The 27523-nt window shown below is 43.5% G+C and overlaps 1 protein-coding gene across 1 annotated transcript in view; it reads left to right on the top strand.

The window, feature by feature from the left end:
• LOC136872308 (uncharacterized) overlaps positions 1–27080 on the top strand; it is a 375410-nt gene extending 348330 nt beyond the window's left edge. The window contains exon 2 of the mRNA XM_068227535.1: positions 26658–27080. Within this exon, the coding sequence (XP_068083636.1) occupies positions 26658–26917 (260 nt within the window). The 3' untranslated portion in view covers positions 26918–27080. The remainder of the gene's footprint in view (positions 1–26657) is intronic.
• The last annotated feature ends 443 nt before the right edge of the window (positions 27081–27523 follow it).

The following is a 27523-nucleotide window of genomic DNA, read 5'->3' as shown; positions in this document are numbered from 1 at the left end:
GATATAAGTGCGGCGATGCATCCAAATGAACTAGATAGTACCAAAATACAGCCCGAACGCTTGAGAATACTTCCCGAACATGGAAGACTTCGAGGACGGGACAGAAGCCATTTCCCTCCCCCTCAACACACCAGGAATCCGAGCGCCCACCATTACCAAGCCAGCGGTCGGACACTGTCGACAGTCTTTCCGGAACCCAAGACCGGTAAATACTTCACCAGCCAACGACAAACGACCTCCGTGCAAAGGCACGGAAACTCTCAGCAGGAACACGCATTAGATACATGCGGCACTGTCCTTTGCGCTCCAGCAAAGCGTACCCCTGAACTGGCGTGGAGACCGAGACATCGCGTACCACGCCAGCGTTCCCCTGCATGTGTCTCAACCAATGAACGGCAAACACCGACGGAGGGGGGATCTCCACCGTCCCCAAACAATGCTTCTCCCAATGGCCTTTCACACCCTGAATGGTATCATGAGCATCGCAAACGGCCGACAAACCGAGGACGAAATCTCTATCGTCGTGAAAGGCAACACCATCGATCCCACTAGCGTAGAGGTGCCCCCGTGGTCTTCATGCAGGAGGCCAAAGTCGCAACCCACACTCCTGTCATAAACCTGACCAACGAGGTGTGCATCGAGACGAGCAGAATACCGCGGAACTCCAGTCAGCATAAAAGCCAACCCTTTCTCCTTCAATCACGGAGATTTTGCTTTTAGCGGTGTGGAGTTTCGAGGTATTTTTTCTGATCTCGTTGCGCAACACTTTGGAGTAGTTTATTGGAGGAGGGTGTGTTGTGGCTTCGACGGGGTGGATGCTGATTTCGGCCGGCATATCTATGTGAGTGAGGTCGGAGATGTTGTCGACCTAATGGTTCAAGTTTTCGTCCTCGGTTTGTGGCTTTTCGGAGATACTGGTACTGATTCACCGGTTGGGGCGCTCGCAGTTTGAGGTTGGCGTGGTTCACTGCGTCTCGGTATACATTGAGCAGATTTGCGCTGAATTTCAGCCCCAGGGCCATTGGAATTAACCAATGAAAGTTAAAATCCCCGACCCGGCCGGGGATCATTCCCGGGACCCAATGAACCGAAGGCCAGTACGCTGACCATTCAGCCAACGAGTCGGGCATTTCAGGGGTACCGAGTAAATATATTTGTGTGGTGGGGCTGGGTCGTAGTGGACCGTGCCACATGCAAGTCATGCGTTTTGTTGCTGTGGGTCTCCATGTCTCCATGTGCACTGATATCCGCTGGTTGCTGTGAGCGTGTGCTCCGCGAGAGGGTGAGGTCTCCATGGAATCGGGCGCCGTTCCTGTGTCAGAAGGCGTTCTTTCCGGGTCCCCGGTCCGGGGTAAGATCGTCCGTGGTCTAGAAAACGTGTAGTTTCAGGAATAAAATCCGTGAACTTTAGGCCGTCGAAGATGCATGGGTGTAGTGCGCGACGACTGTGCTCGCTTTTTGGGACGGGTAACGAGGTGTCACATTGTAATATTATTAATTTAAACATATGCTCCATGTTGGGCGCCATTTGTAATCAAATAAATATAACTAAATAACTTAAAATGTCACCAACGTTGGGCACCATTTGTAATATAATGTAAGTTACATGAATAACACATAATGAATTAAATAATTAAGTGAGATGTCCGTGTGTTTTCTGCCGGAGTTCACCAGAGCAGATGCACCGAATTTTCACACAGCACGATAATCTTCTTTCCCAGCGCGTGTTCATAAGCCTGCGTACTAACATCTTCTTTGGGCCTTTCACAACCCCCTGAAAAATTGCACTGGTAGGATATACACGTAGGTATTCTAATAAATTCTCCACTGTTTATAATATAACTGGCTTTTATTGAGAAAATATCAGTACAAATGCACTTCACCATTACACAAAGTATACCGTTTACACACAAAATATTTACAAGTGCTGGAAGGCTTCCTATGTTCATTGAATAATTCTACAACAAAAGGCATTTGGAAACGATAGCGGGGAGTGCACTACTATTTGTAGTGAGCCCGGTGAGCAACAGTTACAGATCGCCCTTCACTCTTTTGTGTAGCAAAACATATTGCCAGTACTCACCATCAACAAATTGTATACCACTTTAACACTGTTCCTCCCTAAGCACTGACAACAACACTTGATTTTAGAGGCACTTTCGGTTGCGTAAACAGACGTTGTTGGACTATGCCTTAATACCAAGCCATAGATTACCATTGCCTTTCATAATAACCAATAGTAATAGTTGATGTTCATTAGATATGTTCCTAGGATCGCGTGCTCCGACGTAGACCTTCTCCTCCTAACTATGTCCCGATATGTGCAAGTTCGTTCAGCGTGTCTACCAGATATGATGGAGTGAATGTGGCTAAATCCCGCACCTGTCCCTACCTGTCACCTCAGGTTCGTACCTAGCAACGGCGCAGACTTCAGGGTATCCATGTCTCAGATGTAATCCCCATATGAATCACACACTTTATCCCGGATATTTTCCCAAGCCTGGAATTTAGTCTGTTTCCCAATTACTTGTACACGAAAAGTATTAGTATCTAATAAGGAGACCTTCCAGCTATCAATATCCTTATATTAATACATCAGTAAAATAATAATAATAATAATAATAATAATAATAATAATAATAATAATAATAATAATAATAATAATAATAATAATAATAATAATCATTATTACCATAAGATGAGATAAATCCAATGCGGGAGTGTGATTTATGGACTATCACAACCCTCGCAGGGGCCCCGTTGCAGAGACTCACTTGAGCCAGATGGTGCAGCATGTGTATGTGCTTGGTCTCCTCGAGATTCGCACTCTGATTTCTGTTGCGTTGTATTTTCGGTGCTGTCGGTACTCACACCTGTATCTTCTTAATCGCATGACTACATTGCTTCGAAGGCATTTCGTGGGAGGGGGGGGGCGTTATCGTTCATCGGTTATTCTGAGGTTTATCCAGCTTGCTGGCTGGGATAAATGTTTTGTAGCCCTGACATGATGGTTAGTTTTGGAGTCGTGTCCGTTTTTGCCGGCGTACCATTTGGAGTTGCAGTTTGACGTCTGGTTGTTTTCCGTTCCTACATCTCGGCTTCCTATAGCCATTACCTTCGGGGTTGCATGCTGTTGGTGGATGTCAGATTATCAGGTGGAGGGCTGTCAGTGCCATAGTTGGGAGGCCTTAAACGCAATTGTCGACGTATCTACATGAAACGATAAACGAGGTCAAAACTTGGGTCGTCCGTAAATTTGACGGGTGGGTGGTGCAATGGTGTCGGTGCCAGTTTTCCTCTGTGGATATCCGGTTAAGTAAGACTGCGCGCCGTCTTGAAAGCACCTGTGCACTAATCCAGTTCGCTGCAGGGTGGGATGGGAATGTTGTGGTCGGTTCGTGCGTGTGATTGTTGGGGCGTCCGCTCAGTGTGCAACAGGCATGCCATATGGGTTGCTGTGTCGATGTCTCCGGACGGCCCCCGGGAGAAGCGGGAGCTGTTTAGGACGCTGTTCGTAACAGTTGGGTGGTTGTGTTCGCCGAGTTTACGCCGGATAATGGGAGCATCTCTTCTCTGCTTTACAAGAGGGTTGATGATCTTTTCCGGGGGTTGTGATGGCGGCAGGTGTGTTCGTGATAAGCATCTCGGCCATATGGGATGGTTTTGGCGGTGTGTTATAGCGCCGCGCATGGCGACACCTCTTATAGCTGGAGGTGAGCATGCAAGCGCTTAAGCTCGGCTGAGGCACTGGCATGTACATTTTTCCTTGTTCCGGAAGAAATGATAATGTCTGGACGCCAGGCTAATTTTCAGCACCAGACTGGGGAACAATGGTGTCGTTCTAGTTTCTAGTTTCGTCCGACCGGGGGTGTGTGTTGGTCGTCGGGATTGCTTTCTCCTTATCCGACTGAGAGATGGGGTTTGGGTCATTCACGTTTCTCTTTGCCGTCCGCCGGATTCACGGTCGTGTCTTCCGGGATCCTGGGAGGTGGTTTGCCTCGGCAACTTTTCCGGCACGGTGTGGGGAAAGTGGCATTTGTCGGCGGCGGAGTGATAGCCGTTGAGGTACGCGCTGTGTACGTCCAGCACACACAGAAACCTGGGAGAGATGCGAGGCTTTGCAAGTGTCTCCGGTTTCCCTGCTCACCACAATGTGGGTCTGATAACACACTGGTTCTTTCATAAATTATAACTTTCGTTCCCGTTTTGAAGTTTGACTTAAATGATAGGAATCAGTCGAGGCACTATTCAACACATTATATAATGTGTGTCATTATACCTTTATTAAATGAAGACTAATTCCGATTCTTTTGGAATCATCATCAGTTCAAATAAATACAAAACCAGGAACGGTATCAGGTTTAACACACATTTCGCACAGCATATGCCTTAAAAATTCCCTTATAGTAGTCATAAAACACGTTGAAATTTAATTGACTGCCCTACACTCTAAGTCACAGTAATTGAACAAGTATGCATATTCGTAACGTATTTTAATTTTATTTTAAACTTTTTCTAACCAATTTTAACTTGTAACAATATTTTAAAACTATTTGAAGTTTCTGCTACAAATAAGTGAACCAAATCAAGTGTTCTCATTTTTTCATATTTCTATGGTTATATCGACAGCGTCAGAGGAACTACATAAGATCCTTACCTCAAGTTTTACATAATATATAAAAACTGTGATTAAAATTGCGCATGCGAGCTCAGTTATTGTTACTTAGACTCCAAGGAAGTCAGCTAAAGTTCAATGTGGTTTTATGACATACAACTCATGTTAACTACCTTAGGGTATTTTAAAGACATATTCTATTTAAAATGTTTTATGATCCTGATACCTTTCCTGATTTAAGTATTTTGTTTGAACAGATGATGATTCCAAGAAAATCGAAACCAGTCTTCATTAATTGAAGGTATTAATGGTACACGTTATATAAGGTGTTGAATGGTGGTACATCCCTCGAATGATTCCTACCATATAAGTAGCAGTGGTTCTTGTCATATCGGCCCGGCAGGGGCTGCCGTGGAATAGCTGGGACACTGGAGTTCCTGACTTATCAGCGTGGTCCACTATACAGCCAAGACGTCAACGCTTGACAGCCTTCGTTGTTATGTTTACTTTTCTTTATCATTTATGTCCTGGCTTAAATTAATTTAATTAGCGTTCGTAAGACACGAGTAACTTTGTATCCCGCTTTCTACAAAGGAGGTTATTATTCTGGTTTAACGTTGCTGTTTTTATTAACAGGATATTTTCTTCCGTGTTGTATAGATTCTGGGTAAAACTGGAAGAAACTTGGTTATGATCACAAACCGACAATCAGCAATATTACTGCAGGTATTTTTAATAATTAAATGTACTATAAATGAGCTTATGGAATATTCCGGTGTGTCTGGTACATACTGAATCAATTTGAATTGATTACATAGAATCGTGAAATCAACAACTTGTGTTGGATGATTTCCAGACTAATGCACGTCTTCGAAGTTGTACTTCTCTGCTCTGAATTTCGCTCGATAATTTCAATTGTTTCTTCAAATACATTTCATTGCACTCCCTAAAAACACGTCACATGACGTTTAGATTATTTATGCTTGTTTTACTGGCTACTGTAATAGAATACCTCCATAATATATAGAACTCATATTCACCAATATTAGGTGCAGAAAGTTGATCAATCTTTGTTTGGTGATCAAGACGAATAACGTAGTGAGAAGCCAAGTCAAATATCATCCTGCAAGTGTTATGAAAATTTATCGACCAGTTCTGTGAATAGTTACAATGTATTTCCCGACAATCCAGGAATGAATAGTGCCGGAGTCAGCTTACACAATGACTATTTGGATGGGTTATCTACTTACCTAAATTACAAGGTAATGCATTTATTTGTATTTGCTTAATTTTCTGCCTGGAAACTGATCTAATGTCGAATATGTCTTGTCATACAAATTCCATACTTCACAAAACAATGCATGGAGAATGAGGAGTGACTTAGATTCCCGCTAATTTTGCTAAGTAAGTCAGACTAACACGAGACAGCTTCACAACATCCAGCACGTGGACTGTTTATTATAGGCAAACACTGCATATTCAAAGAAGTTCCCTCATTAGTTGTCTTACCACCACGAATATAACCTCGTTCAGCAAATGATTTCGACAGTAGGAGCACTGTGTCCTAGCCAATACTTGATAGAACTACAATTTTGTATGACGTGGACATACTGTACACTGCATGAGAATATAACAGTGCCTAATTCTGCGAAGTGCGGTGTTTTAAGCCATAGCACGTGTATATTTTAAAGAGTTTTCTAGCGTCTGGGGTGCATCTGTAACTGGTTATGTAGTTTCGTTGATACTTCGAGTTCGTTAATGTTGTCTGGTAAAGGTTGCTGAAGGCAAGCTTTATTTCTCATCGTTTCCCAGATACACTGAGTGGCCAAAAGTCATGGGAAGACACTTTATGTGATGTTAATAACGAGTTGCTCCCTCTCGAGCCCTCAATACGGCAGCAAAACTGCGTAGCATCGACTCTACCAGGAGTTTGAATCGATATGGCGGGATCTGGACCCACGCATCTTGCATTGCTACCCACAATTGGACTGGTGTGTTTGGTGTGGAGTTCTTGGAGCGTACACCAGCGTCGACAGCATCCCATACATGCTCGATTAGATTAAAATCCGGGGATCTAGAGGGCCAATCTATGGTCGTAACTTCACTCTAGTGCTCCCCCAACCACCTGCACACCATCGCATAGCGGTGACATGGCGCGTTGTCCTGTTGAATCATGGCATCCTTCGTCAGTGTACTCTGGCGCCGGAAGAGGATGCAGATAATCTGAAAGAATGTCCACATAACGTGCACCTCTCTGTGCTCCCTGAGGCTAGACAATGCGACCTAAATGCGACCACGTGAACGTCGCCCCGCCCATAATGAACCACATCCCGGATGGACATAACCATGTTGAAATGCATGATCCATTGCTTCATGAGGCGAACGCCGCACTCTCGCGGGCCCATCTGCTCGATGGAACTGGAACTGGGACTAATGGTTCAATACCACATGCCGCAAATGTTGCATGGTCCATTGCCTATGTTCGTGGGCCCATTCACGTCGTTGATATCAGTGTGAAGGTGTCAGCAAAGGGACACGAAGTGGTCGGCGTCTGGTGAAGGCTATGTGGTGCAAGTGCCTGCTTACAGTTCTGGTAGTAACGGCTTCGTGACTCCCAACATACATCTCTTCGGTAATCTGACTCAAAGTAACCCCTCGATCGTCCAGTATGGTTCTGCGAATGCGGCGTGAAGTCCATCTTTAAACACATGTGATCTTCACGTGCGGCAGTTACCGCGGTTGGTAAAGATCTACCTGCGATATTGAAGAATCACTCTCGAAACTGCTTACCTCGGAATCCCGAATTCGCGTGTAATATCCACAGGGATGTGACCCATTCGGCGTGCGCAATGATCGTCCCACGTTCAATGTCGGTTAACTCGTAACGTGTTCATGTTACAGGTATCTGTGACAGCTTGCTCAGCTACGTCATACTCGGCATATTATGTAATGGGCAAACCTTCCCATGTCTTTGGGCCACTCAGTGTACACTTAAAGTGAACACTTACATCAATAGGAACTATTTTAAAGAATCTTGCCCCTCTTATTTTCATGAATAACGATATTGAACAATGTGATACTATGACTTCGCAGAATGCCGTTGAATGACGCGCGTAATGTCAGTAACTATTGTCCCATAAGTAATCCGATATACTTAGTAATTAGTCTAAAGTTGCTGCGGTTTTCTTCAAATTGGGTGATCGTGGCATTATTTAGCCTTACTAAGGTAAAGTATTTGCATGTATAAATGAATATATAAATACAAAGTAAGTACTAACTACACAAAGGAAATGAAATTTGGATACTCATCTAATTGTCGTGGCGGTCATATGATAGTAGATTGATCAACCGTTCCACCGTGGCTTCTAATCCCCTCCGTATAGTTTTACTTCATGGCGTACACAGCCAAGACTTCGCCAACATTGGCTATTATCATCCGCATGTTCACCTGAAACTGAAATGCATCGGTTAACGACATCTCCCACAATTCACAGGTCTCTACTAACCACGTAGTACATCATATTGGGTCGAGTCATAAGTTCGAGCGGTTCTTATATTTCATGTCAAAATATTCCAATAGGCCAGGACAGAGCCTGAAGACTAGCAGAGCTCAGCGACCACTGCCCACCAACCGAGGACCGGTATGTGAAGTGACTGGACCACACTGATCAATTCTCGGGGATCCTCTAATAGGATCAGCAGCGATGACAAAGAGTGCCTACACGTTATGCTTATACATGGTCAGGAGATGATTTACGAAATTGTTTGAGTGAGAATTCTTCGCTGCAAAAGTCGAAAGGTGTGTTGATTTTTGTCCAATATATATTATTACATAATATATGTCTGGGAGAACAGAAAAAATAATACTCTTTTAGTAAAGATTTAAGTGGCAGACTAATGAACTCGAAGATATAAACGCGAATTCTGAACATGGGCTGTAATACACACACTATACGGACTCCAAAACTATATAAAATATATACGCACTGTGGCTTGAAACTATTAAATGCGTGTGAAACTTTGCCCACGTCTTCCAAAATTGGTCTTCTTGCTACAATGATTGTGGATATTGTGTTTCTAAAGTGGCCGCTGTTACTGATGGTGTGTATGTTCACTTCACAAAATATTCACATTGTGACTCTAACCAGCGGGTGATCACACCCCCATAGCTGAAAGAAGGCCAAGCGGTAGAGTGTCCCTCCGAGGTAAGTGCGCTTAGGACGTACGCGGCGCGTAGCTCTATAGCTATAAATCCTCCCCACATGAGCTGATGAACCATGCAGACAACACTTCTCACCACGCCGTACTACCACAACAGCCATCCGACAGATACGAACGTCTCGCCGCTGAACGGCAACGAGTAACGTGCTTGACCCAAACAATGGTCGGGTAAGGATAGAAAACCCTGACGACCACAGACACCAACGGTTAAAGAACAAAACCGGCTCGCAGCCCCCCAGCGTGTGGACGTCTGTGGGCCTGGCGTCCCGACATTAAACTCATCCACGCGAACAGGGAACAGTTTAAATATCCGTGCACAACCCGAGTTTAGCCGCTTTAATGAACACCCTGTGCCCTAAAACATAACCCAGGCCAAAACCCGGCCAAAATCATTCTCTATGGACCTGATGCCTGGTGGGACATCACCGCTGTCCGCACACAGTGCTGGAGAGGATCAACAAACCTCTTACAACGCCGAAAAGGTATTCTTCTCTTGACGGGCATAGAACCAGCGAACACAATCACGGGGCTTCGAAAAACAGAGCCCAAACACCGAACAACCCTACCCCCCCCACCACCACCACCAATACCACCTCACCACTGTGGAGTGGATTACTGCGCAGATGTTTACGAGACGTCGGTGAGTCGTCCCCGAACGGATGTCGACAGGACAAAGCTAGCACAGGCGCCACTGCACCGCTTAGCCGACCTACCTACAGACGTACCCAGTTCGGTTCTCATATATCGTTTCGTGTAGGTAGGCCGACGGTCAAGTTTAACGGTGTCCCCACTGGGATTCGGTCAGTCCGTTCCCACAATATACGTGCCCACCCCCACCGTGCGCAGAACATACCCAATGGCCATAGAGGGCCGAGATGTAGGAAGTAAACATTTCAGCATGACATGAAAGCGTAACTCATTATGGCACGCCGGCAAAAATGGATACGACCTCGAAACTACATAGCGTGTCACGGCTTTAAATATTTATCCCGGGGAGAGTACTGAATGAAGTTCAAAATACCCGCATTGCCTTCGAAGCAATGTAGCCATGCGACTAATAAGATCACGGGTATGAGATTTGAGGTTAGCGAAAATGCATCGCAACAGGAATATGGACTGGGAATCACGAGGAGACTCAACAGATACAGTGGCAGTGCCGACCCAGCTCAGGGGAGTTCCTAGAACGCGGAACCTGCGGGTAGTGATACCCCGTTACACTGCCCAGACCGCGCACAGTTGTTGCTACTTGGATCCATGCAGCTTCCACGATCTAAAATTCACCTATTTTACTGCTGCAGCCACAAATATTTACGACCATGACGACACTTAACCTCTTCGCCGGCACGAGGTCCCGCTCACACCACCTTCCTACAGACGAGGGCCACCCGATTTCTCGGAGTTGTTCGCTTCGCGGAGCAGACGTTCGCAGCTTCCAGTCGATATCAGTACTCGGCGATGTAGCCAAATGCACGGGAAAATACCAAAACACAGCCCGAACGCGAAAGACTACCTCCCGAACAAGCAAAGCCTCGAGGACTGGACAGAAGCCATTGCTCTCCCCCTGAACACACCACGAAAACCGAGCCCCCAGCATAAGCAAGCCGGCGATCGGACACAGCCGTCAGCTTTTCCGGAAGCCAACGCTCATAAATACTCCGCCAGCGAAGTACTAAACATCTATCTGCGGAGGCATGGGATCTCTCAGCAGGAACACGCATGAGATACATGTAGCACGGCCCATTGAGTTCCAGGACACCCAAACAGGTGTACCCCTGAAGCGGTGAGGAGACCGAGACATCGCATACCACACCAACGTCCCCATATATGTGGCTAAACCAATGTACGGCAAACACCGACGGAGGAGCAAAATCCTCCGTCCCAAACAATAGAGTTCCCCTGCCCATGAGCACCCTGAATTGTATCATCAGCATCACCAACCACCAACAAAACGAGGACGAAATCTCTAACGTCGGGGAAGTCAACATCAACGATCCCACTAACGTAGAGGTGCCCCCGGGGTCATCAAGCACCAGGCCGCAGTCGGATCCCATGCTCCTCTCATGAACCCGTCCTAAGAGCTGCAAATCGAGACGACAGAAAACCTCGAAACTCCAGTCCGCAAGAGATCAAATCCTCTCTTCTTCCCTCATGGAGATATTCCTTTTGGCGGTGTGGAGTTTCGAGGTATTCTGCTGATCTCGGTGCGCACCTCTTTGGAGTAGTTTATGGGAGGAAGGCGGGTTGTGGATTCGACGCCGTGGATGGTGACTTCGGCCGGCTGATGTATGGGGTGAGGTCGAAGATTTTGCCGTCGTGATGTTCGAGCTTTCATCATCGGGTTGTTGCTAGTTGGAGATACTGGTTTTGGATCACCAGTTGGGACACGTGAATGTTGGGGTTGGAGTGTTTCGCTCTGTCTCGGTGTCTATTGAGCAGATTTGCCCTGAATTTCAGTCCCCGGGCCATTGGAATTAACCAATGAAGGTTAAAATCTCCGTCCCGGCCGGGATTCATTCCCAGGACCCTCTGAACCGAAGGCCAGTACGCTGACCATTCAGCCAACGAGTCGGATATTTCAGGGGTACCGAGTAGATATATTTGTGTTGTGGGGCTGGGTCGCAGTGGACCGCTCCACATGCAAGTCATGCGATTTGCTGCTGGATGTATCCATGTCTCAGCGGGTGTAAACTTTCTTTAGCTGGCGGAGCATTCATCGGTCTTCAATTCTGGAACGCCTTACAACAATTAACTTTTTTATATTTCACTTATTTACTTGGGGTGAGCAACAACATAACGCCGAATTACCATGCTTTAAAATATGTATTCTAGTTATTAGTCTAAAATTAAAAATGTACAAATATTTACAAGGGACACAATATTATATACAATAATAACTGCATAGTCCTAAGCTTTACATATTTACATAAAGAACGACATGAACAACGGAAATGCAAGAGGATTCAGGAATGAAAAACAAGGAAATTTAAATTACGTGAGTAATATTATGACCGGAGAAATGATTAGACAGGAAGGTATGTAGGTTCCTGTTGATAGATAGGGTACTAAACTTTGCCGGAATACGTATAGAGAAGGAGCCTTGGGTGAGAGAAAGCTGGGAATAAGGAATATGGAGAAGGTCATCAGTCCGGTATTACGGATGGGGTGTGAGGTGGGAATAAGGAATGTAATTGTGGTGACCTAAACAAAACATAGGCAGCTTTAGATCTCCGCCGGCTGGCTTGTTTTGGGCGCTCGGTTCCCGTGTTACTGGTGTGGGGGAGAACGATGCGTACGGTCCTGCCGTTGAGGTGTTGATTGTTAGGTGTTTCGTCTCCAGCGTTGGGGCTTCGTTTCGCCACTTTCCTGTGCATGGGGCTGAAGAGTTGTGCGCTGATATCCGCTGGATGCTGTGAACGTGTGCTCCGCGAGAGTGTGGGGTCTGCGTGGAATCGGGCGGCGTTCCTGTGTCAGCAGGCGGTTTGGCCGGCGCCTCGTGCGGGCGGACAGGATAAAAGCGGCCGTGGTCTTTAAAACGTGTAGTTTTAGGAATAAAATCCGCGAACTTTAGGCCGTTGAAGATGCATGGCTCTAGGGCGGGAAAACTATGCACACTTTTTGGGAAGGCCAACGAGGTATCACATAGTATTATTATTATTATTAAATTTAAGATATGTTCCAAGTTGGGCGCCATTTGTAACCAAATAAATATAAGTAAATAACAGAAAATCTCACCAACGTTGGACACCTTTTGTAATATAATTAAACATACATGAATAACACAAAGTTAAGTAAATAATTAAGTGAAATGTCAGGATTTTGGCCGCTGGAGATCACCAGAGCAGATCCATTGAATTTTCATACAGCATGATAATCCTCCTTCACGGGGTGTGTACATAAAGCTGTGTACTAACATCTTCTTTGGGCCTTACACAACACTCTGAAAAAATTGCACTGGTAGGATATACACGTAGGTATTCTAATAACTTCTGCATTGTTTATAAAATAACTGGGTTTTATTGTGAAAATGTCAGTACAAAAGCACTTCATCAATACACAAAATATACAGTTTAAACTCAAAACATTTACAAATGCTGGAAGACTTCCTATGTTCATTGAATTAATCTGGAAAAATAAGCACTAGGAAACGACTGCAAGGAATGCACTACCATTTGTAGTGAGCCCGGTGAGCAACAGTTACAATGCGTATAAATAGGTTGCCCTACCAAAACAAATTGCCGGTTCTCACCATTAACACATTGTAAACCAGTTTGACACTGTACCTATCTAAGCACTGACACCAACACTTTACTTTAGACACTAATTCGGCTGCTAAACACACGTTGCTGGATTATGCCTTGAAACCAGGCCATAGGTTACCGAAAGTTGCATGCGATGTAGAAAACCAAGTATGCCCAACAGTTTTATAATTCTTAGCAAATTACAACAACACTGAACCGTTCATCAATAATCATTAGTAGTAGTCAATGTTCAATAGTTATGTTTCTTGGATCGCGTGATCTGACATATATGTAGACTTTCTCCTCCTAACCCTGTCCCGATATGTCCAAGTTCGTTCAGCATGTCTGTCCAAATATGAGGGAGTGAAAGTGTTTATATCCCGAATATTCCCCTACCTGTCACTCAGGTTTGTCGCTAGCTACGGGATTGATTTCACGGTATCTATTTTCCACATTCGTAATCCCCGTATGAAACACACAAATCGTTCCGTATTTTTTTCCAAACCTGGAAATAACTCTGTATTTCCCAATTGCCCGTACAAGGTAAATTAGAAATATCCAACTAGGAGACCTTCCAGCTTCGAATATTCTTATATTTATACAGCAGTAATATGACAATAATCATAATACTCACTATAATAAAACGTTGTGATTAGTCCACTGCGGGGTGTGATATACAGTATGTACCATTACAACCCTCGCAGTGGCCGCGTAGCAGGGACGCGCTTGAGCGAGTTCGGCGCACCCTGCGTGTGTGCTGGGTGTCCTCGGGATTCGCATTCAGGATTTCTGTTGCGCTTTATTTTCGGTGCTCTCGATTGTCACACCTGTGATCTTGTTAATTGCCGGACTACATAGCTTCGAAGGCGGAGCTTGGGATTGATGTCTCTGGTGGGAGATGCTGAGATTTATCCAGGCTGAGGGCTGGGACAAATGTTTGTAGCTGACATGATGGTTAGTTTCATCGGCGTGTCCCTTTTTGCCGGCGTACCAGTTGGAGTTGCAGTTTGACATCTTGTTGAAGAGTTTTCTTGCTACATCTCGGCTCTCTACAGCCAATGCTTACGGCTGCATGCTGCTGGAGGATAGCTGATGTTCTGTGAGGGGGTCTCGCGCAGTAATCCAGTTCACTGAGGAGTGTTGTCGTTATCATGCCTGTGCTTTGACATGTCTGCTCATATGTACAAGAGGCTTGCCATACGGTTTGCTGTGTCGATGTCTCCTGACGTCCCCCTGGGAGGAGGCGGGTGCTGTTTGTGACAGCCGGGTGGTTGTGTTCGCTGGGTATATGAACGACAATAGGGGTATATCTTCTCTGCTTTACAAGAGTGTTGATGATTCTATCCGGGGGTATGTGATCTTGCCAGGCATCTGGGCTTTCTGGTGTTTTTCGGGGGCCGTTTGAGCGTCGCGGCTTCGGGATAACTTTTATAGCTGGGGGTGGGCATGCAAGCGGTTAAGCATGTACTGTGCTATTTGTTCGTGAAGAAATGTTTAATGTCAGGATGGCCAGGCGCAGTTTTGGCAATTCGATTCGTTCTTGTTTCGTCCGACCGGGAGTGTCTGTGGTCGTCGGTCTTGCTTTCTCCTTATCCGGCTGAAAGACTGGGTTTGGGTCAAGCACGGTGCTCTTTGCCGGGAGGTTGTGCACGGTATGGCAACAGTTCCGGCGCGGTGTACAATGTTGCCCGGAAACTGGGAGTGTTCGACGGCGGAGTGGTAGCTATTCAGGTACGCGCTGTGTACGTCCCGCACGCACCCACGTGGGAGAGATGCGAGGCTTTGCAAGTGTCTCCGGTTGGACGTTTCTCAACTGTGGGGGACTGATAACACAGTGGTTCTTTCATAATCAACAACTTAAATTCTCGTCTTGAAGTTTGGCTTACATGATAGGAATCAGTCGAGCGAATTCAACACTTTATAAAATGTGTATCAATTATACCTTTAACAACGAAGATTAATTCCGATCCTTGTTGAATCATCATCAGCTCAAAGAAATACATAAATCAGGAAAGGTATCAGAGTTAACACAGATTTAACATAATATACGTTGTATGCCTTAAAATACACTTAATGTAGTTAATATGAATTGTATGTCTTAAAAACACGTTGAAATTTGAATTATTTTCTTAGAGTCTAAGTCACAGTAATTGAAACGTATGAAAAATTTTAACCTATTTTAATTTTATTTTAACCTATTTTAACAACTTTTAATTTGTAACATTTTTCTAAAGGATTTGACTGTTCGGTTACGAATAGTTGAACCCAATCAAGTGCTCACGTTTTTAACATACATTTTCATATATCACAGCATCACAGGAACTTCATAAGATAATTACCACAAACTTTACATCCTATTTAAAAACTGTGATTAAAATTGTCCAGTAGACTCCAAGGAATTCATCTAAAATTCAACGCTATTTTATGACATACAGTTCATATTAACTACCGTACGAGTACTTTAAAAGCATATCCTATGTAAAATCTGTGTTAATTCTTGCATGTGTTATGAAAAATTGTGGGCGAAATCACTGAATCAGATACAGTATACAGTATTTCCCCACGATCCAGGAATAAGTAGTGTCTATGTTAGTTTACACAATGACTATTTCGATGGGTTACCTACGCAACTAAATTGAATAGAAGGCATTTGTGTATATTTGCTAATTTTCTGCCTGAAAACTGATCTCATGTCGAATATTCCCTGTCATAGGAATTCCATACTTCACTGAAATATGTGCATGGAAACGGAGGAGTGGCGTAGTTCCCTGTGGATTTTCTAAGTAAGTCGGACTAACAAGAGACAGCTTCACAATATCCAGCACGGCCACTGGTTATTATAAGGAATCACTGCAGATTCAAACAAGTTCCCTCATTAGTGTTCTTACCACCGTGAATATAACCAGTTTCACCAAGTGATTTCCACAGTAGGAGCACTGTTTTTGGCTAATACTTGCTAGAAGGATAATATTGTATGACGTGGACATACACTGCATGATAATATAACAGCGCTTACTTAAGCAAAAAGTGATGTTTTCAGCCATAGCATGTGCATATTTTAAAGGGTTTTGGAGCGTCTGAGGTGCGTCTGTTAATGGTGATGTGGTTTTTTTGATATCTTCGTGTTCGTTAATGTGGCCTTTTAGAGTTTCCGAAGACAGGCCTTATTTTACATCTTTGCCATATTTACTGAGTGGCCTAAAATCATGGGAAGACACTAAGTGTGATGTTAATAACGAGTTGCTCCTCCGCGAGCCCGCACAACGGCTGTAATACGGAGAGGCATCGACTCTACAAGGTCTCGGAATAGTTTTGGTGGAATCTGGGCTCACGCATCGTTCACTGCTACCTCCAATTGGTCTTCTGTAATTGGTGCGGTGTTCATGCAGCGTACACCAGCATCGGCAGCATCCCATAAATGCTCGACTGCATTAATTTGGGGGTATGGAGGGCCAATACATGGTCGTAATTTCACTCGAGTTCTCCTCCAACCACCTGCGTGCCACCACGAAGCGGTGACATGGCGCACTGTGCTGTTGAAACATGGCATCTTCTGTCAGGGTACTCTAGGGCGAGAAAGGGGTGCAGATTGTCTGAAAGAATGTCCACATAACGTGCACTTGTCAGCGCTACCTGCAGCAGGACGATGGGGCCTAATTGCGACCATGAGAACGCTACCCAGACCAGAACTGCACATCTTCCCGCCTGGGCATAACCTTGTTGATATGCATGTTCCATAACTTCATGGGGCATATGCCACAATCTCGCACGCCCATCAGCTCGATACAACTGGAACCGGGATCAATCGTACCATACATACCACACGCCATGGTCCATTGCCTATGTTCGCGGGCCCATGCTCTGTGTAGAGGTGTCAGCAAAGGGACACGAGCTGGTCATCGGCTGGTGAAGCCTACGCGGTGCAGTTGCCTCCTTACAGTTCTGGTAGAAATGGGTTCCTGACTCCCAACATTCAGCCGGGCGGTGACCTGACTTACAGTAACCCCTCTTGCGCCGAGTATGTTTCTGTGGTGGCGACGTGACGTCCGTTCATTAAACACATGTGGTCTTCCCGTGTGGCGGTTTGCGCGTGTGGTAACCTTCTCTCCGCGATATTGAAGGTCCACCCTCTACAGCGTTGACCTGGGAAACCCGAATTCGCATGTAATCTCCGCAATGCTATGACCCATGCGCCGTGCGCTGATGATCATCCCACGTTCAAAGTCGGTTAACTCGCAACGTGTTGCCGTGTTCACGTCAATGGTGTCTGTGACAGACTGCTCAGCCACATTGCAACTAGCCGCTAACCTTAGGGGTCATACACGACGCATTTTCTAATGGGACACCCCTTCCCGCGTCTTTTGGCCACTCAGTGTACACTTAAATTGAATACTCGCGTCACAGGAATTATTTATTTTAAACTTCTTGCCCCTCTTATTTGCATGAGCACAGGCACTGAATCATCTGATGACTCTGTTTTCCCATAATACCATTGGATAAAGCGCGTAATGCCAGTAATTCTTGTCCCATAAATAATCCGAAATACTTAATAATTAATATCAAGCTACTGCGGTTTCCTTCAAATTGGGTCATCGTAGCATTATTTAGCATTACGAAGGATAAATAATTACGTGTTTAAATAAATATATAAATACTTAAGCAAGTATGGTACTAACTACACAAAAGAAAAGAAATTTGGATACTCATCTATCTGTCGTGATCGTCACATGGTAGTACTGTAGATTAATCAGCCATTCCACGAGGGCGTCATCACCCCTCCATATGGTTTTATTTCATGGTTTACACAGCCAATATTTCACCAATATTGGCTTTTACCATCTTCATGATCTCCTGAAACTGAAATGCATCTGTTAATGAAATTTCCAACAATTCACAGGTCTCTAATGACCGCGTAGGATATTCTACAATGAAAGATACTTGCCTTAATCGACATATGCACATATTACTATGGATATTACAGTAATTGGAAATTAAACTAAGCCTTATTCTAACACACGGTCATATCAATTCAAATTGCTTGTAATAATGCGGCACTCTATATCACTAATGTCTTTCCACATCTCCTATTTTCTTGCGTCTTATTACATACACATTAGACAACTCGTAATGTAGAATAGTTTTACCACCTTAGCGTACTCTTTTCTCGTTTTGCATTTGAAACTTTATCAAGAGTGGACATTGTCGCGTTCGAGCGGCATATTCCGAATTAACATTACACGAGTTTCTCATTTTCACACCAGGCAAATGTTGGGGCTGTACCTTAATTAAGGCCACGGCCGCTTGCTACAACCTCCAACCCCTTTCCTATCCCATCGTCGCCGTAAGACGTTTCTGATCGGTGTGACGTAAAGCCACTAGCATAGAAAAAGATGTACTGACAGCTTCCTCTTCGACAGCTTACCGAGTGTATGGGTAGCTATTTGGAAGACAAACGTTCAATTAAAGTGTGACTGCGAGATGCTCCTGATATCTGATGAACGGCTAGCGCCATGAATCAATCTTTCCTACTGACATTCAGAGACACCTCGATCCTGAAAACAAGGGAGCGCCATATAGCAGGCAGAAGGAAGAGAGGACTAGATGTCCCTTCTGGGAGGACTCAAGGCCGGGATTTTAGATACAGCAGAGAATGGCTACCACACGCTCTTGCTTCTGTTGATTATCGAGCCTGACATCCTCTTCACAACCTGCACGTAACAATTGCATTCACTTCGCGCACAAACACTTCGTTTACACAATCAGGGCACTTTTCCATTGATGCTGGTCACCAAAGAATATAGTGCATGTGGACCGCAAGGAGAAAGTGGAATTTAATTACAAGGAAGGTATTGCTTTTCCTACTTACAGTGTGACGTAATTTCAGAGGAAAATAGTAGATTCATTTTTGTATTTCATTGAGGTCATCTTCAGTGTTATCGGTAAAATCGCAATTAAGTATTAAAGGACGATCTAAAGTGTAATCTATTGTTGCTTCAGTCGTCAATTCATTGACACATTTTCTAACAACAAAGTACAGTATATTTACTTGACGAGTTCATTTCATTAACAGATCATGATTGACGGGTGCTTATATTTATATGAACTCGCTCATTTTGGTCAAGCTAATGATTTGCATCTAATAACGTTAAAACAGTACGCCAGTTTCCTCGGATACGGATTAACATTGTTGAAACTTGAAGAAGAATAGGTCATATTGTTGTATAATTTAGATAACTTTTGCGGCTCTCACAAACGACCAGTCTTAACAAATGGGGTTCAGAAGGAAGAGAATTTTACGGAGCAGTGACCAATTGTACTTTATTAAATAAATATTACGGTTTTCTTAAAAACGCATCTGATGTGTGCTCCACCTTTTCCGCGGTAAGTCCGTATTTTAGCAGGTCTTATTATCTACGCAATGTAACGCTTGCCATTGAAGTATTTCTAACTTATCGTTGATATGGCGGATAGAAGACATTCTAAGCCTTCTATCAGCAAAAAAATTTGCGCGACTATGCTCGTCCCTTTAGAATTGCTAATGCTATGGCCATTAAAATATCACGAGGACAAACATTTTAAAGAGCATGGCTGTACTTGCGCCATCACTATTTCTTGTTTGGACACATTTATGTAGCCTTCTCTAGAGTGACAAGTTTTCTAATATCGTGTTCTCATTACGGAAAGCGATAAAAAACCGTCAAGGAAGACTGTATCATTTCTTCCAATGTCGTCTTTAAGAAAGTGTTGTAAACTATTATCTCCAAGAAATTCTGTACTAATATTATTACAATAACGTTTGTGAAACGTTGTTTCCAGTAAGTGAATATATTTAAAATGTTTACTGGAAAGCCTTTGTACAGTCCGTCCGTCCATTCTGCTGGACAGATTTACTTCGTTTTTTACGTTCTCTCCGGAATTACCTGCCAGTGAATTATCAGCCATTGATAGGTCTCTTAGTTCAGCCAACTTTGAGAAATACTAAATAGGAAACCATTAAATGATCACTGCAGTAAAAGCAATCGCAGTCTGACACTGGACCGCAACGCATTCTGTACCTAGCAGGTTGCGCATAATTAAGGAGCAATATTTTTACGTAAGGATATCGGCGAAACTAAACGGTGACAGCGACTATTGATAAACTACCAACTCATCCAGAACAGGCCATATTGAAGATATTGTGGCATCGATCTTTGCAACGTTTGTAGCAGCAGAAATAATGCATCTGATTCCAAGTGATTGAAAACAGTGTAAGTAAGCATTACTGACATCTGAGAAGAACACAGGACGGAAACACCACAATTCTTTTCAGGATCAGAATACAAGGACAGCATGGGCTTGACGGTGAGAGGTCACAATGCAGGCGGATTGAAAAAGTGGGCGGTGCTAAGCGGTAGTAAATTAATACACCCTGCGAAGTGTTGAGGCACGATTTAAGTATATTGGTGGAGTTCCTGCGAAGATACTGCAAGCAGAGTTACTATGGAGAAGCAATCGGAATCATCTATAAGAGAGAACTGCCATTAACTTGGTCTAAGATCTTCCGTGGACCAATAAACAAAGTGAACCTGGAGCATGCGAGTCGGTCGCGAGACAGTCAGTGCATCAGGAGGGATTTATTGGAGAGTATGTTAGCGACGAGTGAGTTAATTGACAGTCCTGGCTACGATGCTTGTGAGTGCAAGTGCAATCCTTGAGTTTAACAGCGTTGAAGAGGGAAGTCCTCTGAGGACGGCGGTTTGCTGCCAGAGGTCGTGTTGATAGCCAAGAGTTCAACACGCTGTCAAAATCCCCGGGGGCACACAAGAGTGATTTGGAAAGGTGGGGCTGGCGAACTTTTAGTCCTAGGTCGCATGGCAGGTGGTTGGTAATTGCTAGAGTAGATGTTTTTGAAGGTTTTCAAGACCTGGGAACGTCATTGCGACAACTGTAAAATAAATTATTACCCCAGGGTTTCATGGATGGATCGGAACGACAGTGGAGTGGAGCGTTTTAATGTGGTGATGGCTCTGTGCGTGCGTGTGTGCATATATGTTTGTTTTGAAGTACCGGGCTAATTTTCAGGGGTTGTGTCTATCTGTGTACAGAAAGGAGTCTGCCATCCTTGCTGACATGCATGTGACGTGCTACGAAGAGTGAGATGAAGGGTAGATTGGGAACGTGGTGTTTAATAACGGGCGGGGGTGGGGCGGTGTAGGTAAGTTTGGATTTCTTGTGGAAGTATTGAGTGGCTTGTTGTTAGCTGCTGTTTGTTGGGAGAGATAGTGGTGACTTGAGTAGTTCCATGGTAGAGGGAGACGGTGGAATGCCGATGCTGTGGGGTTTGGAGGGGAACTAATTTTTAGACTTAGGAGAGACGGTGATTGATATGGGGATGAAGTAATGAGAACATTTGTCTTCGGTATTACCGTGCCTTAATAGACTACTTGTAGAAAGGGCAGCTAGGATACAAAGTGGCGTGGTTGCAGAAGAAATTAGCACACTTGGTCTGCTCCCGTGGTTTCGTGCATGTAGACATTGCAGACTATTGCAGCGGATGACGCTGATGCATTCAAAAGCTGAATGGTGGAGGTGGTGGTGACTGTATCACAAGTTCACCGCGGAGGGGCTGGTTGAGACTGGTGATGTTTTTAGGACTGCGGTTTCGTGACTACAAATGTATGCGGTGGAACACTCGAATAAAACTCTAAACGGCAGTTTAGTTAACATCATCGATCATACAACATGCTACCTCTCTCTTATTTTAGTGTTAACAATGGCGTATTCTGGGATCGAGACGTGGGCTACCACTAGACTTACTTCACCCTTTGGTTGGTTGGTTGGTTGGTTGGTTGGTTGGTTGGTTGGTTGGTTGGTTGGTTGGTTGGTTGGTTGGTTGGTTGGTTGGTTGGTTGGTTGGTTGGTTTACTGACCGTCAAGCCTTCAGCGGTTTGAGCTGCATCCAATAGCCAAAGGAGAAGCTTGCTGTGTTGTCAAGGCTGCTTCACAAGCTACTGTCCTGGCTTCTGTTACTGCCAGTTCTCAACCCCTGATCAGTGGAGATGGTAGCCTAAGGTTTAGCAAATTTAAGTCCATCTTTGTGGCTAAATGGATAGAATGCTTTCCTTTGCTCTGATGCTCCGGCTGAATTTTCAGAAACAACCCCCTTATACTGTTAATTCCCCTGGCTTGGGGACTGGGTGATTATGTAAATCTGAAAGATAGCATTTCATTTTAACAGATCTACCAATTAAATGAAAACTGTGTTGCTCCCATAACATCATCCCTGCAGTGTCTTCTTACAAGGATGTAGAAGAACACGGGAATGAAATACCAGCACTCTGTTATCTGTATAATTGCGTCAGAAGTATGAGGTGAGGAAGTATAATTATACGATGGGTAACGCATGGTTGATACGTTAGCAGTGGTGATGTGACAGACCGAAGCCTAGCACGCCTATCACACCGGTACCTGCTCCTGTCCGATATACAGCAACAAGGCGCGTGTGATGAGTCGACGTGAGAGGGGCGAGAGTCTTGGCTGCGATATCAGTCTCCGATGCCTTGCTCGCAGAAATACGTGTGATGTTTCTTCTCACTGCTCTCAAGTTTTTTCAAATGGAACAATAGGTATGTCAGATGTGTACAATATAATGTGCTTAGACTTTCCTCATTCTCAATTGAGATTTGGGCTTCACTAGTAGCCTCGGTAGCCCTCAGTATACGCCACTGAGTATTCAGGACTCGGACAACTCGGCACTATACATTCACTGAAATATGTCGCCACCTCCGCCATCACTTAACACATATTCTATGGCCTCGTAATGTACTTAAATCATGCAAGCTGATGTTTCACTGTCACTCTCACTTAAATCATGAATGGTCAGCGTTCGGTAGAAGAAATGGAGATACAATGAGTGAACGGGAGCTGACGAACACGAAGTGACAAAAGTATTGGAAAGCAGAACATTAGAAGACGAGGTTCACTTCCCGCCACTGCGCTGTCCTACATGGGAAGCTCAACGTTGCAGTAGCCACCAGCGTCTTGATAAGATCCAGCAATCCAACAGATGAGTCCACTGCCACGTTCGTGTGAAGCACTAGGGGTGGTGGTGTCGGTGGTGGTGGTTGTGGTGGTGGAGGTGATCATTGTTTTAACGGGAAGTACAACTGTGCAACCATGGAATGGGTCTGACTCTTCGAAAATGAGGGGTATCAATAAAAGAAAGACAATATGAAAGACTCCCGAGGCCGCGAATGCTCTAATAACGTCGGGGTCAGAAGAGAACAAGAGTTTACCAAGAGAGGTCATTTAGGGTAGATGAAAGTGAGGAGCCTGGCGCAAATAAACGGAATCAGCTCCAGAACTAAGCTAAGGACTCTGAGTTCGCAACCTACGCTCTTAACTTAAGAGTCCTCCTGGCTGAAACTCCGGCAATTTTACGATCAAAAATTAATAAAGGACATGAATTCTTCATTTCAGTTTAGATTGATTCTTTCACAGCCCGTATTAATGAAACGATATATTTTGGCACTTTGCGGTGCGCAAGTGGTTAACTGCAGGGAAACTTGTTCCACGTTCTCAGAGGACTCTTCTGACTGTAGCTGTTCTTATTTCTTTTAACGATACCACCATACTAGTCAGTCAAAATATTGTGTGCTCCAAAAAATACTCGACCTAAAATGAGATGGAAAGTAAACTGGCACTCTAATTTAACAAGACTTAAGCAGTATTTTGGACTGGTTGTTAGTCAATTATGAGTTTTTTATGACCTTTCTGGAAGTTCCGCATGCTGCTGTTGAAGAGAAACTGTGAGACATTCAGTCCACGTTAGCTCCAAAAATCTTAATGGATATAAGAAGGCCACATATTTATACAACCTGTAGATTCTTTTAAGTCCACGTACGAAGGTCAAAGCGAAATTACTGAGTAGCAGTTTAACCCGCAAAACCTGTTTTTCTTTCCCCTGGTAGATATTTCTGAGGAATTCGTCCCCCGAGGACACGCAAGAATATCCTCTACAGAATATATCTTATTATTTTAATAACTTGTGGCTAACTGTACCATTTAGTGTACCATGAGTTCTTCTCATCTTCGAGTTCTACTTCGGCGTTGCTCAAAATACTTTCGTTAGTCTCCTCCCAGGGCGCGGGATGGCCAACACTTCGTTGTGTTCGAGTTAGTACACTACGAGCTCGCAATGAAGTAAACGGACTGATTTCTAATAAAACGGAATTTAATAAGAATGAAATTAAAACGGAATTTAAACTGAAGTATATGTGAAAATTGCACAAACTGAACATGTATAAAAAGTAACAAAGTTACCAATGAAGTGAATTTGGGATATAACTAAGAAGTGAGAAAAGTTAAGATTGAGGTAATCCACCGTATTAACTGTGAAAATGGTTTCTGTACTTGACCTGAGGTGCCAATCATCTTCAGTGACTGCGTTCTCCCTCGATTTAGCTGCAATATCAGGGATGTTATCGTTTAAAATTTTGAACATCGATTATAACCCGGAGAAAACTTTCTGTTTGTAGTATCACTGCCTTCGTGATGTACAGGCCGTACTGTACCTCCGATGACGTCACACAAAGAGGCGAACTGTTTCCTCCGTCCTGCCCGTGTAATGCAAGGACATGATACGTCTGTATCTTTTGTAATTATTAAATAATTACAAATGTTGTATTAATATTGCAAGTGAGATCACTAAAACCTGTAATCGCATCATAACTCGTAAGTCAGGTCTACAGTATGTAATTTTAGGAGAAGTAAGTTTGAAGTGCCGTCTACGCGGTCAAAGCTTCAGTGTTTTACTCGTCAATGTACCCAACAAATAATTATTATGCATTAATGCAAATATGGAGACAACAAACGTGCAATAAAAAATTTTAGTTGTATAACTCTAGATGACCATAAATACAGTAGGTTTCTTAGTTGTTTTCTTTTTGGACACTTCTGGCACAATCCTTCGAAGACTTTCTTGAGATCCTTTCTTCTATACAAACATTTGTAGGATTTTTTAAAAGGAATAGCCCATGTTTTCCCAAATATTAATGCACTGATCATCCGGATGTATTAGTTACTTCCCACATTCACGGAAACTGCCGAGGAATGGTTCTTACTCGCATTAATTGCGGAGAGAAGAGGCAGCGCGTACTCAACATTACGAACCCTATAAATAACCATATGTAAGTTCCATTGGTTACTGTCCACTTTTATACTTGTTCTGTATCAACAACGAAACGCTCTGTTTAAATCTGTGAAACAAGAAAGTCAAAACCAGAACCCATCTTCAGGTCTGGAAAATGAGTGAAACATACACCTTTATTCTTCTTAATAAGTATTTTTTCGGTTGGAATTTTCGTTTCTCATAAAGGTTACCTGCCCCTATGCGAAGAAAATGAAAATATTAATGTTTATTTATTTGTATAGTTGTTTTTTCACCTTAGTACGCACAAGTTCTCAGTGTTGTGGCAAATGCGAACTTTCGCACAATGTATTTAAATTTGTACCACATTATATTTCCACAAAAACGTGTTATACGATAACAATTAAATGAATAAATTGCACGAGATATATTACGTTCCTTGAATTTACATTACTCACCACGTGAAGATACCATGCCTAACCTAAACTATGAGGACTCATTATCTTGATAACAGCTGTTTACGTAAATCCTGATGTGATATATTTAAAGAAAAAACATGCAATATACTTAAATATAAATTTTTGTCTCTCAACGGTCACAATTATCGTAAGAATGCCCCCAGTTCTTATGGATTACATTCAAAAGTACAACTTGTAACATTCATTTAGCTCGCCTCAATCGATCAGCTGATTGGCTTGGCGCGCTTTCTACAGTACGGCCTGTATATTACGAAGGCAGTGGTAGTATTCTCCTCAGGGAGTCCAAGAAAGTAATTAATAATCACCAGTTACCAATATATGGTGACTTCCCTGATGTCCATTTGAATCATCTGAGGCCCCTAATCCTTTAATAAGAACATCAATAGAATTGAAGAATACCAACCTCAATATAACTAAAGAATGGCAGGGAAGACAAGTCAATTGCCGGCGGCTCGGAAGGAATAGTCCGAATCGTTGGAAGCAGTTCAGTACAAGCTGCAAGCCATGTACGGCAAGAACTTGGAGACGAGCACCTTAACGAAGAAGATCAACAACGTGAAAATGCGAGTTAAGCAAAAGTGTGATATTCGTAAAACGGGAAACAAAAAGATTTTTCTCAAGGACTGAGAGAAGATTATTCACAAATTGTTGGAAGGGGATACCAATCCAAAACTGATAAGAATTCCAGGTATATTCTCAAAGTATATTCACGATTCATTTTCTTGAACGGGTTTATAAAGGTTGTAGAGAGTATTTTGTGAGCCAACGCTCCAGAATTTAAGGACAAGATATTTCTATTCATTGTTGCTTTGGGCCAATATGAACCAAACTGCACCCAGGCCTTTCGTTCAGAGCACCCAGGTTCGAATCCTGGGCCTGGGATGTTAGCTGCGTTTAAAACATTGTCTTTGTGGAAACTATATAATCAACTGTAAACTCTATAAGTGATTTAAAACGAATTTTCATTTTTTTCCTAGGAGCAACTGCAGTTGGAGTAGAACCAGACTACATTCCTCCACCTGCAGTGAAAGTCGTAGTACTAGAGGAGGAAGGGGGAGAAGAAGGCAGCCCTAAAGAAGTCATGAACTCCCCACCTATATCCACCCCTAAAAGGAAACGAGGTATTTTCGAGGAATATGAGGCTGAAAAGATGAGAAATTTCAGTAACACTGCTGCTAAAGCAGTTAAGAGTGTTGGACTTACAAGAAAAAAGTTAAAATCTCAAATTGTAGAATAAGAAACTTGTATCTTTTTCTAAGTACAACTTGTTTTGCTTACATGTTCCATTTTTGGTAATGAACAAATAAGCAAGAGTGACACTGGTATTTGCTGCATCTCAAACAATTTGATATATTATTTCTGTGAATTCATTTCGCCTAGCTTCACCATTCCACCTGATATTTGCAGCAACTGCTAGGCCATCCTCATTTCTAACCACACGTTGCCACCTAGTGGTTTTAGTTCAGGGTACTCATCCTGTAAGTACTTAGCAATATTGTGCAATACACAGCAACAAATGATAAGTTTTGGCACTTTATTTAAAGACAGGGGTATTGGTGCTGAAGAATTGGGGTAAGTTGTTTAAGTTTCCCAAAACATCGTTCGATCACAACTCCTTCTTTAGTAATGTATCTGTTATATACAATTTCTTGAGGTGTTTGTGGATTTCTAAACGGTATCATAAGCCATGGTGCAACCCCATAGCCACTTTCCGCTAACAGTAACGCATTTACCCTGTTCAGACTTACTGTTGTGTGGTCAGTTGACTTTTTCCAGACTCGTGAATCATGCAAAGATCCAGTCCATGATGCATCGACACTGGCGAAAACTTCCTTGGCATTGC

The sequence above is a fragment of the Anabrus simplex genome, chromosome 4 (genome assembly GCF_040414725.1).
Source record: "Anabrus simplex isolate iqAnaSimp1 chromosome 4, ASM4041472v1, whole genome shotgun sequence".
Classification (NCBI taxonomy): Eukaryota; Metazoa; Arthropoda; class Insecta; order Orthoptera; family Tettigoniidae; genus Anabrus; species Anabrus simplex.
Note: the sequence above shows the minus strand (reverse complement) of the source record. Positions and strands in the feature narration are given on the sequence as shown.